This window comes from Mesitornis unicolor, unplaced genomic scaffold, assembly GCF_000695765.1.
Source record: "Mesitornis unicolor isolate BGI_N332 unplaced genomic scaffold, ASM69576v1 scaffold1949, whole genome shotgun sequence".
Taxonomy (NCBI): Eukaryota; Metazoa; Chordata; class Aves; order Mesitornithiformes; family Mesitornithidae; genus Mesitornis; species Mesitornis unicolor.
This window is the reverse complement of record NW_010207833.1, coordinates 41614-54378: the sequence shown is the minus strand read 5'-3', so window position 1 is coordinate 54378 and position 12765 is coordinate 41614. Positions and strand designations below refer to the sequence as shown.

The window sequence follows — 12765 nt, the reverse complement described above, 5'->3', positions numbered from 1 at the left end:
TTTCCCTAAAGGACAGCTGTCAAGAACTGCTTGCACCAAAGTAGTTTCCTCCTGCTTGAAAAGTCAAAAAAATCAGTCCTGGAGATCCAAGGCCCGGTCTCTGAAGGCACTGAGCCACCCTTCCCGGGTGCCATCCGCTGACACCTTAAGTCTCAGGTTTTTTGTGAAAATCATAACCACAGCCAAGATAAGATTATTTTCTGTAATATGACTTGAAACCTGCCTTCTGTGACTTGAGTTTCACAGTTCAGTGTTCCTAATGTAACTCGCGCAGAATAATGTTATTTAAATACCATTATTCATTTGAAGTGGAGATAAATTTGCAGCTGAAGAGAGACCTTAAAGTATAGTTAAGATGTTTAAGGAAACCTCAGTCTTTCTTTATTTTGAAATAAAACTACTGTGGAGGAGATACTTTTGCACCACAGTTGGGATTGTCAACCATCCTGGTTTGATTTTATTAATATTTACTAAAATAATGAAATATATTGGAGGTTTAAAATGTTCCACTGCAAAGTTCAGTATTGTTTAAGAAATGAAATAAATAGCTTTCTCTAATAATAGCAATAACAAGAGTTACATTATTAATAATTTATTATTTAACACTTGCTGGTTATGGCAATAGCATTCAAATTAATTAAGTGAATCTGCATTAAGAAAAGACTCATGTTTCTAAAAATGCCAGCTTGCTTTGGTTTATATAACATTGCAGAATGGTGCTTCACTTAACACTTGCTGAATTCAGGTAGTTACCTCCTTATAGTCATTAATGTCTTGCGGTGAAGCATATAGTAACAGATACTTGTACCCGAGGGGCATCTGGGGTATATTATTGAACATTAAATTCAGAGTGGATGTCGGATCCAGCTGACTGCCCCTGCATTGCATCTGGGGTTGGTTTCTCTCCCAGGAGCAGCTGGGCAAAAGCAAGGGTCAGATTTTAAGTGTGAAAATGGGTTTCAGAGCTGCAGATCCATCACCCTGCATCAGCACTGGTTTCAGGGCACTGGTGTGCTCCTTGTAGCTGATGAAAGGAAGCGAAAATCATTAATTTGCCATCGGACAAATAGTTTTTAATGGATAACATGTGGGAGTATGCTCTTAAAATGGGCAGTGATTTTTGGATTCCTCAGTTCTATCAGGCTGAACTGCCGAAATGATGAAGCGTCAGCCACCTGTACTCTGAAAGTCAGTCCTTCCTAGACCATTTTACGATTGGCATTGAAATGCACTAATTGCTTGTCAACCTAAGCCCTTTCTGACTCATAAAGGTGTATAAGAAGAGCAAACTTGAATGATGTTTATCATGAAGTATGTACCAAAAGGCATATGTTTTCTTTGATTATGTTGTTACACACAGTGGGATCACAAAAATGTTAATTATTATTTGAGGTAAATAAAGTAAATATTACATTGGTCACTTTATCTAACGCTTACATTAGATTTCTGTATTTTACTGTAATAACAACTGTTCTGCAAGTCACTTTCTTTGGAGAAGGGTTCTGTTTTAGTGATGACTAATAAAGCCCCATCTTTCTGATACAGGTGATCTGTGCAAAATGCTCGGAGTTTAAACCCCTTGCAGATAACAGCCGTCATAATCGAGTGTGTAAAGAGTGTTTCCTGCAGTTCCCAGCCAGCCCATGCAGCCCTGGGGTGGAAACAGTCGGAGAACAAAAGAAAAGACTTGCTGCAGAGGTACAGTATTTAGCTGGGAAATGCTAGCTGCCCTTGGAAGTCTCTCTCTTTTTTGTATCTGTTTAAATATATCTATTTAAAACAACTAAAATTGTTTGCCTTTTTCCCCCCCCTACCATGATATTTGACCCCTGGCCTTGTATAACTTGTACAGAGTGTGCACGCAGCCTGAATGCTGTTTGTAACGGGTGAGCGTTCATTGTAGGATGTTGATTGTACAGGGACGCACACAGGTTTTGCAGCTAAGCTTCAAAGTAACAAAAAAAAAGGGTTCTTCTAGTGTCTTTTTGTTATGGTGCATTTCCAATCCTGAGTTGAGCACAATAACTATTGGCAAAACAAGATTTGACTTTTCACTTTTAATTCTGTATAGAAGATGCTTTTGCAGTCCTTATTGCATATCCTGTCAAAATATCACTGAAATGATTTTTTCTTAGTTGATCATTCAAAAGCATGACATCCTTCTGAAAGACTGTCAGGATTCGCTGGAACTTTCTCCGACCTGCATGTAATGTAGACTCTTTTCTCCAAGATGTGACTTCCACAAATCATACTGTGTAAACTACTGCTTTACAAGTGCCACAGATGACACCAAGCTTTATATTGTGCTAGCAGCACATCCTACCCTGATTTTTTACAAGAACAAGAAACCTCTTGCCAAACTGGTTTGTTTTATCCTCACCCACAACAACTGAACCTTCTCTTACCAATGCTTTTTTTAGACAACAGGCAGAGCAGTGAGTACCATTATGTATCATGCTTTTCATGGGCCACCTTGAAGAAAAGGGGTTGATTTATTTGATCTGTGAAGTACAGCCAGAAGTCACTGCGTGTGTAAAAGCAGACATTCATCTCAATTGAAAGTGGACCCACAGGGACATACCTTTTGAGAGCACATCAGATTCTTGAAAGAGCCACTGAAACACAAGGACCTTCATTGCAAATCATCCTTCCCCCCAGTACACTGACATACACCGTCCTGATATGAGCATTGCATTGAAATTTGGAGAACAGTTGCAGCCTATGCTGAATAAAGTCTTGCCTTGAAGAAGGTCTTTCTGGAAGCCACCCCTCTGAGCCATCAAACTGCCATCACACTGAGCCAACAGCCTTGTTTTGCTCCTCATCACAGCCAAACTACATGGCAAAGAGCTAGGCTCTGAGAAGAAATGTAAACCTGCCAGTGCGTATCCCGAGCTCCTGTAATACCTGCTTCCTCATGGCATCTTGGACTGCTCTGCCTCCCAGGATGTCTTATTTATTTCCAGGCTACTAAATGTACAGGTAAAATTTTACACAGGTAAAATTACACCAGCACGGTGCGCAGAGTGAACTCTACTGCTCGAATGCTTCAGCAGCTTTGTACACAGACACCTCCAGAGTCTCTGAAATACAAAGAGGGGTACAGCTACAAACCCACGTTGTCCTTCCCTCAGCTCTCATGTCTGCAGAGCACAGACAAGATTCTGGATCCAGAGCTTGATACCATCAGAAACTTCAGCTGTACACTACAGTGGTGCCTACAGATTATGAGCGCTATGGAACAGTGTGGCATCTCAACTTTCTCACACTGTTTCAGCAGCGCTGTTTGCCAGGAAAGTGAAACCCTGCGCCTCCACAGCCCAGAGCTCTGGTAATCTGAAAAGACGAAAAGGCAAACCAGTGAAATGGAACCTATGGTTTTACTTCAGAAAGTAGATTACAGCAGAAAGCTGTAAAAACCCAAGGAAAATTGTCATTTTTCGCTCATGTTATCAGGCTTCTAGCCTTGTGCCTAATCTTCAAAGGAGCAGGTAAAATGCAAGAAAGTACATTTTTTAAAAAAGAAAGATCAGAGACAGTCTTTTTCTGTCCCTCCTATTTACACTAAACTTTCTTAACAAGCTTAGTAGGAGCTGTGGAGGTTGCCACTTTACAAATGTTATTAACAGATGCCAGAAATCCCCAAGGAGCCTTCTGTGCAAAGTGTAATGTGAACAGGAATTTTGGGTTTTTTTGTTTTCTATCAAAAGTCAGAAGTTGTTTTCAATCTTTTTTTTTGCTCTAGTGCTCTCTGCATCCATGCACAAGTGTTTAAGACACCTTTTTCATTAATTTGAAATCATCTGCCAGCCTACTTTGCTAAGCAAGAAACTAGCTGCATCATCTTAATTGCCATTCTCAGTTTACATGGCAGAGATGGAATTTAAGTTCATCTCCACTGGTTCAGCATCTGCCTCTGTTACAAGGAAATGTGCAATTTCTTCATGGTATATAATAAGGATTAAATTTTTGTTCACTTACGGGCTATCCAGTGTTTGGCCTACAGTATTATTTGACTCTAGAAAACTTAAGTGTATTTTATACTTAATTCTAAGTATTTTGCCCATGTAAGCATAGATGGGAACAGGTCTTTTTTTTATTCTTTTTTTTTTCCTTCATCCAGAAGCAAAGCATCTTAGCAGCTGAAAACAGCCTCTTCAGCAGCTACCTCCAGTTCCTTGAAAAAGGGAAGACTTGGTACAAAATGTGGGTCACCATCCCCAAGACTGAGCCTCTTGTTCTGTATCTGCAAGGAAGTAGCCAGGTAAAATGTCTTTCATGGGCATTAACACACAGGGGGGGAAAAAAAGTAAGTTTAAATATGTCAGGCTTAGAAATAGGCCAAAGGATTTGTCTTGGTTTCAGCAACAAAAATGAACTTGGTATTCTGAATACAGCACAAAGCCTCAGAGATTTCAGATTTCCTTGTTATCTGTAGTTACTGCTGATACGGTTCTGAGCAAATGTTTAGGCTTATAGCTTTTCTTTTCCATTTTTTAACAAAAAAGGACAAACAAGGATAATTTGGTTATGTTTTGGTTTTTTTAGAGGTTTCAGACAGTTATATTCAGAGATTTTCTTACCCTGTCATTAGGGAAAGCACTTTCCTGTAAAATGTATAGAGCTGTGAAGCAGCCTGAATATTGCATTTGGTGGTTCAAGCTTTTTCTTTTTTTATTTTTTAAACCTAGTTCTGGGTTGAGAGGGTGGATGAATTTGTGTAAATGTAGGTGTTCTTCAGCCTGAAAAATGAACTGTGTTTGGTAAAGCTCCTTGTCATAGCATCATGTGGTTTTATCTTTACTAGAGATAATTACTGTGGTAAGCCTTATTTTGTTTTCAAGTGTGCTGTTGAAGCTAGCTAGCATTTGTGGGTGATGGAAAGTAAGTGACAGAAATATCTATATCCAAGTAGAATATCCAGAATAGAAATATCGGTCACGCTTCCTTAGTGCTGAAGATAAAGAATGAAGATGCTGAAATGAGGTCCTCCACATCCAATCTAGTGTTTGGCATTTGGCATGTTTATATATGGCTTTCTTTTATCTCTTGCGTGAGATGGAAGAAGAAATGGGTCTGAATTGAAGCTCCCATTACCCTGCTAATGCTATGAAGGGCTTGCTTTTTATTAGCATCAATTTGCATGGCTGTAGCTAGGAACAGTGTGTGAACTGAATACTGCCCAGGATTTTATGAAGCTGTTCAACGTAAAGCTTACCTCATAGCAAACATTTGACAAGAAGTACGCGTTGTCCTTACAAGTGGGTTCATTTTGCTGCTTGTCAGCGAGAACACCTCTGGTTTTGAACAAGTGTGTGTAATGTTTTAAGCCTAGTGCTCAAGAGGTTGAAAGCTTGAATTTGGAGCTCCAGACAGCTCATGTGGCTTCGACTGGGCTTCAGACCCCGTGCTGGGTCAGCTCCAGTTCATCCTGCGGCGGCTCCCTCCTCATCAACAGGAGCTGGTGATGGAAATTGCATATAGAAAAAGCAAATGACTGCAGACAAAGCACTAAAATGAATGCAGCAATACCCCATCTTTAGATGTCTCTGGAGTCAGAGGCTGGGGAAAGGCAAAAAGCTCTCAAAAGCAAAGCTTCACTCAGAAATTTTTCAACTGATGTGAAAACCTCAGCAAAGGTCTAGTGCAAGCCCTGTATCTCTCGCAAACCAAACCAGGGTGCCTTGTACAGGCAAGCCTTGGGAAGGAGAGAGGGAACAGGGGGAGAGAGGTCCAAATTCTTTGGTCTTTCTTACCCAGGAGCAACACATGTCATCTAGGAGATGGCTGGAATGAGGAGTTGAGAGGAAGCAGCACATCGTACATGGTATGACCTAGAACGAGCATTTCTCCTAGTGCCCAACCGGTTGTCTCGGGACAGCACAAGTAATATTCCACAGAACATAAATCAGCTGTATTTAGTGCACAGCAGAATGAGGCTTCATTCTCCAGGCCCCTCCTGACAGTCGTGCAAAGCCAGGATTGGAAGATGGAGGAGCTGCTGTGCTTCAGCTGCTACATTCTTTGCTCCATGTCCTGCCAGATTTGATCTTGAGCCTTTGTTGGTATTATTAGTAAGATCCTATTTTTTAGGGGAAAAGGGTGCCCTTGACACTGATTGTCGATTTTATGACGGTTAAATTTAGTGGTTAGTGTCCTCAACTATTTTAGGTGTGAGATAAATCTCACGATAAAATGGCAGGAAAGCATACTGGGCAGGGTCGATCGATCTTACGTTCAATAACCAAGCCAGGATTTACTATCAGGAATCGCCAGTTGCAGGCTGAGACCATAAACAACACAAATGAGTCCCTTCTTCAAGGGCCCATACCACTCCCACTCCTATACTTTCTTCACTTTGCATCCAACTGAAGGAAAAAATTATGAAGCAAATCCCACTCCTTGATATCAACCAAACATTCTTGTTCAATATGGTTTACTTAATATACACTAGACTTCTGAGAAAAATCTATTACAGAGCTTCTCTCCTGGTGTCTGGAATAAATCAGGAGTCACTCACAGGTTTGAATGTTATTTTCTGTTTGTTTTGTGTACAACCGCCTCAATGCATCTCACAAACCTCTTTAGGCCTGCAAAGAAGTGTTTCAGTGCCTAAAAAAAAAAAAGAGATGCTTTTGGGAATAATATTGCAACAATGGTCTTAAAGGCCTTGAAACAGAGCACAAGTGAAGCTTGACGGTAGGAGTTTGAAAGTTGGGGGAATAACTTTTAAAAGAACAGAAATAATAGCTGCCTCTTGGAAAGAAGGATTAAATGAAGCTGAATCTGGGGCGTCTGATACAGTAAATGCCCTGACAGCTTTCGGCCTCTCTTCCCCTGGCCCTCACGCTAAAGAAGGGCTGCCAGTGCAAATGGAAATACAACTCACAGGCTTTAAAATGGCAAGAAAACGGCTCTTTTGCTTTAGATCCTTGTTCCAGGAGAATGAATTAATCCTCTGAGTGTTCCCGGTTTAAGTCTTGCATAAGGCTTTATGGATGAGGATAAAATTTACAGCTTATTTAGGTATGGAAATCGTAGCAATTTTATCTGTCCTCAGACGGAGGCAGAATTTGTGCAGCTGTTTGTCGTGTTTATCTGAGTGGAATTATAAGAGTTTGCTTATAAGCAAAGACCAGCTCAAGCTTAAGGATCAGCAGTTTTGTAGAACGTACTCTCTTTCCAAGGACTCCTCCTGGAACTCCTGCCTCCCTTGGCCTTATAACAGTGCTTGTACAATCCTTGTACAACTGGCATTAATTTACACTCGACTGAGAAATAATACACAATTAAGGACCCCCAGTTCTCTAGAGAAGTAATGAATCTTGGAGACATGTGGAGGGTAAATCTAGTATGGTGAGAGCTCGTGTATATAATTATCAGGTTGGATCCAAGAGAAAATTTTGCTTTATAAATTCTGAGGAAAAATCTTGTGTTCATCATGTAAATGTTATTTAACCCTAGAAAATAAGGGAGTAGCTGCGTTTGAAGTCAAGCTTGGTGTTTTAGAGACGTATTTTTGTGGCTTGTCTGCTGACCCAGTTTAGGTGAAGCTTTAATTGGCCCTGTATAAAACTTTGCCTGTCCTTCTTCGTGGTCCCGCAGAGCTTTGCATCTTGGCACACCATCGTGTCCTAGGAGTCTCTCAACATGCACAAGGTTGGGTTTAGATCATCAGTGGGTAGAGAGTGGAGTTTGGGTTGAAAAACAGGGATTTTCTAAGCCTACTCAAAAGTAGCAGGGAATTATATTGGTCCATCAGTGGGTAGCTGTTGTTCTGTATATTTGTGTAGGAGAGGTTGTACACTGCGGAGATGTGCGGTGTGAGAGGGATATCTGTATGGAGGGGAGCTTGATAAAGAACTACCTGTGTGATGGAATTGAGGACTCCATTCCTAGATCTTAAACCCTGGGTGTTGTAGTGGCTGTGACAGAAGAGTAAACAAACACTGCTGTAATTACCCAGATAAAGAACACATTAGTATTATGCTGCTCAGAGTCAGGATGAGTGCACAGTGCTTGTGATTACTGACAGTATTACACAACTGGTAGGTTTTTGTGTCACTCACTATCTCAGGAAGTCAACCCTAAAGGGAAACTCTTCTCACCGCTGGGTAGTTTGGTTTGATGAAATACCGATACCGTGCAACCCTGGTATGTTGCGTACAGAAATATTTTTAAAGAAAACCCAACAGTTCAACCAGCTAAATCCAGTAAGGTCTTGAAAATGGAATATGACATTTATCTCTCTGTAGTGCCTGTAAATCCTACTATGTGGTTGATGTAGGGCCCAAATTCCTCGTGGGTACAGAACAGCCCTTGGTTTTGTTGGATTGCAGGCAGGAGGGGAAGGGTTTAGTTGCAGAGAAAATCCAGAGGTGCTCATAGTCCTGCAGAGATCTGGTTTGGGTGTGTGGTATGGCTGGAGGCTGAGTGCTTCACTGTCTGTAGGGTGGCTCTGCAGAGATAATTTACATTCCTTCCTTTTGGATAAGGCAGGTACAGAGAAAGTGGCAAAGGCATCATATTGAGAAAAGGGAGGAAGCAAGACCAAAGGCAGTCTGCTTAATTTGCCTGTGTCTGCATGTGTTGGGTAGGTGTAATGTGTACAACACAAACATCAATTTGGTCTTATGCTGCACTTCTTGGCTACAAACAGTACCATTTGTCATTGTCATGGGCAACCTCTGATTCTACATGTGACAAGTGCTAGCATCTGTTTTCCTTAAACAAGACCAATGAAGCAGGCATGGTTGAGCTTGCATGTGCTCATGTGCATTTTGTGTTCATCAGTCCCGTATTTGCTTGCTTTAGCACTGCCACATATCCAGCTGTTGTGGTTTAACATGGCAAGCAGCTAAACACCATGCATCGCTCACTCACCACCCCCCAGTGGTTTGGGGGAGAGAATTGGGAGAGTAAAAGTAAAGAACTCCTCTGGTTGCGATAAAGACTATTTAAAAGTCTATTAATTAAATTAATTCAAGACTGCAATTTTGCACCTTGAATCCTGTGTTCAGTTTTGGGCCCCTCACTACAAAAAGGACACTGAGATGCTGGAGTGTGTCCAGAGAAAGTCAGCAAAGCTGGTGAAGGGTTTAGAGCACAAGAATTATGAGGAGCAGCTGAGGGAGCTGTGGTTGTTTAGTCTGGAGAAAAGGAGACTGAGGGGAGACCTTATTGCCCTCTACAACTCCCTGAAAGGGGGTCATAGCGAGGTGGAAGTCAGTCTCTTCTCAGTGGTAGCCAGTGATAGTACAGGAAATGGCCTCAAGTTCTGCCAGGGCAGCTTTAGGTTGGATATTGGGAGGAATTTCTTTACTGTAAGGGTTGTCAAGCACTGGCAGGGGCTGCCCAGGGAGATGGTGGAGTCACCATCTCTGGAGGTGTTTAAAAGACAAGGAGATGTCGTGCTTAGGGACATGGTCTAGTGGTGGACTTAGGGCTGGTTCAGTGGTTGGACTCGATGAAGGTCTTTTCCAACCAAATCCATTCTAAAAATTAAACCAAACTGAAATAATAATAATAATAATGATAATGATAATAATAATAATAATAATGAATTGTTAGAGTAGAAACAATGATAATGAAGCAATCAAAGTTATACTCAGCTCACAAACAGCAGCCACTGGCTCCATGGCAATGAAAATGTGACAAAGGCGGGGTAAGGCTCAGGAACGGAGACAGGCAACCATCGTGAAGGAGAAGGGAAGGAAGGAATGCAGGGGAAGGAGTCATCACCTGCAAACTCCCCAATTTATAGTGAGTGTGATGTTTATGAGATAGAATACATTTTTATTGGTCACGGATCATCTGTCCTGGGTCACTTGTCCCAGAAAATCCCAGGTTTTCACTTCTCCCCATCCTCCTGTGCTAAGAGAAGGAAAAAAAAAACAACCCAGAAAAGAAACTATGAACAAATGCTTAGGCAGAGACTGGAAAACAAACCTTGATATAATACAAACATCTGCTGGCAGGAACCAAACCAAAAATCTTATCAGCTACTGTAAGGAGAATAACTCTGTCCCAGCTAAAGCTAGAATATCAGCTTGTGTTCACTAAATCAAACACTGCGGTTCTCTCATTAGGTAATGTATGCATTTACATTGATGTGAGCCGTTCTTAAACTTGAATTACTTTGTGTTAGAAAAGTAGAAATTTTTTGCCATTGTTCTCAGAGCTGTGGTCCCCTTCCAGATTTACTAAGTCATCTGCATTCAGTATGGGGTGACAAAAGAATGACTTTGCCACCTCTCTGTGGGATGCCTTGTTAAATTTGGCATGAGGCGTTGAACTTGAGTAGGCTGCTGCGCAAGGAGCTGCTACAAGAGACGATGGCTTCTTGTGAGCACTTGATGCCTGTGAGGCTTAGACTTATGTTTGGGGACCCACCTTTGAAAATGCTTTGTTGGCATCTGTTGGAACACATTGCTCGGTCCTAGCACACCTTGCCTTGCCAAAGTGTGCCTTTCCTGAGAGCTTAGGAGAGGAACTGGTTGATGCTCAAGATGTGACTCCTAGAGAGCTGTGTCCCTTCTTGGATCTGTGAGTTAATCTGGCTTTGAAAGGATCTGAGCTTCGACTTCCTTGACAGCTCTGAAAGGCATCATGAATAACCCAAGTCCTTCTGAGAACATTCACTAGATTCATTATTTCAAAGTCTCTTCCCCGGTGTCTCTCCGTGTCCAGTTCTGCCTATTTGTCTTCTTTAAGCCAATCGTACAAATGTCCCGTGAGGTTCCAAAGGGGCTACACCAAACCATTCTCAGCTGGGCCCGATTGCCTGTACCTAATGCAAAGGTTTTTTTATAAGAGACAACATGTGGAAGTTATGTGAAATGACATTAAAATCCCCAGCCATGCCACTACTGGATCCGTGTTATCACTGTGAAAGGCAATCTTTTAAATCAGAAGAGTAAAGCACCGCTAAGTCATTGCCTGTTCTTTTAAGTTGAGCAGTTGATATTGCCTCTTTGGTGTTAGGGTACAGCACTGAACAAGAAGCCGGCTCTGGAACGCGATGCCGTGGCATGCTCTGGAACCGCGTCCGTGTGCATGTTGAAGCGTGTGCGTGCGTGTTCGCTCCGCAGGCACGTGTTGGCTCCAGCACGGCAGGGCTGTTAGCCGACGGCGAAACGCTCCTGTGGGGAGAGAGGGTTGGGGTGCAACGGCTTGGCCTGAGCGTCTGCCTGGTGACCATGGCTTGGGTGTAGGGTCATGCATTTCCAACCATGTCATAGCACTTCAGAACGAGTTTTAAACTGTTTGAAACAGGCGTTCCTTGCTGAATTTTTACATTTGTTCTTTCTTCTTTAGGATGGACGGAGCCCACGTCCTATTCCTCTGCCTGGATATGAAGTCACTTTACCAGGTTCTGGTGAGAAGTTTGAGGTGAAGCATGTTTTTAAGCTTTGCCAGTCCCAGCAAACTCTATATTTCAGCGCAGAAGATGAAGAACTGCAGCTAAAATGGATGGAAATTCTCACCAAAGCAGCCAAAGGGGAAACTGAAGATACAGCTGAAGGGCTTGGCAACCCATAGAGCAAGTTCTCTTTAGTTTCTGTCCTACATGCTATAAACCATCACTTGAATTCGGTATTCATGGCACTTTGAATCTGTATGGCTTTATATTTTCATGTGTCTGCATAGGAAATTCAGTGGTTCCTCTCCTTTTATTGTACATTTCTCACGTACAGTAGTTAACTGGCATATATTATGTTAAAGGAAAAGGTAGTTGTAGTTGTTGATGGTGGTGTTGATGCTGGTTTTAAAACAAAAGACAAGGAGAAAAGCATTAATTTTAACAAAGGCAATGGAAAACCATCGGTTTCTTGTTTTCCTCAATGTATATTTTCCAGTCCTTTTGATTGCTGTTCGGTGCAGGATGTGTATAGTCTGTGATTAGTTCTCAAAATGCTGCCTTTTAAGTTAAATGTTGTAAAGGCTTGTGCTGGCCACTGACATTCCCTTCGCCATCCTCTCCCTCCCGGTGAAAGGTCTTTGTGACTTGTGAGTGACGTACTGGAGATTTTCCCTTTGCTAAAACTGTGTCTCTGCTATTTTGAGATGAGCTGTTCACAATTACTGTAGCAGGGACTTCTGAAAATGACTGCAAACTGTGCAGAAAGAGAACATTACGAAGCCTCTTTGATTTTAAGCATTTATAATATTGCTTTATTTCTTTTCAATACCTTCCTTCCTTCTATTTGAACCCATTTTGATGTAAGTGAACAAATGTTTTATACTGCAAACTGGGTTACAATCAATAAACAAGAACATTTTTAGTACACACAGTACAAAAAGGTGACTTTTTTGTTGCATTGGTTAATTTAAAAGTGACCTAGTATTTATTTATATAATTTGTAAATAATGTTTCATAAGTATTTCAAGAATTTTTGAAAGCTCTCAGCTAATTAACAGGATTTAGTGCATAGAATAAGAGATATTTGTATGAACTGAATTTGTAATTTAATTTTCCTGTTCACCTGTATTTGTCTGATTTTTCAAACTTAAGTGCTTATCTGTTTAAATAAAACGTCATACAGTTAATCCTGAGCCAGATTTCCAAGGCACAGCAAGCTTTAGGTCAACACTTAACATAGGGCTAAAAACAAAACAAAAAGCCACAAACAAGCAAACAAAATAGGCATGTCTGTTTCTAGTGGTAGTAAGCATGTAGTACTGATAAAAATGAAATAAAATCTTTCACAGTACTGTATTTTAAAATGGTTTGGTTTAACTTTTGTTTCCTCTTCAGCCTTCTAC

General features: G+C 41.3%; 1 protein-coding gene across 1 annotated transcript in view; it reads left to right on the top strand.

Annotated features, from left to right (window-relative positions):
• The window catches only part of FGD3 (FYVE, RhoGEF and PH domain containing 3), a 52432-nt gene extending 40140 nt beyond the window's left edge, over nucleotides 1-12292 (top strand). The window contains exons 16-18 of the mRNA XM_010192255.1: nucleotides 1546-1698; nucleotides 4124-4264; nucleotides 11317-12292. Of these exons, the coding sequence (XP_010190557.1) occupies nucleotides 1546-1698; nucleotides 4124-4264; nucleotides 11317-11541 (519 nt within the window). The 3' untranslated portion in view covers nucleotides 11542-12292. The remainder of the gene's footprint in view (nucleotides 1-1545; nucleotides 1699-4123; nucleotides 4265-11316) is intronic.
• Nucleotides 12293-12765: the final 473 nt, after the last annotated feature.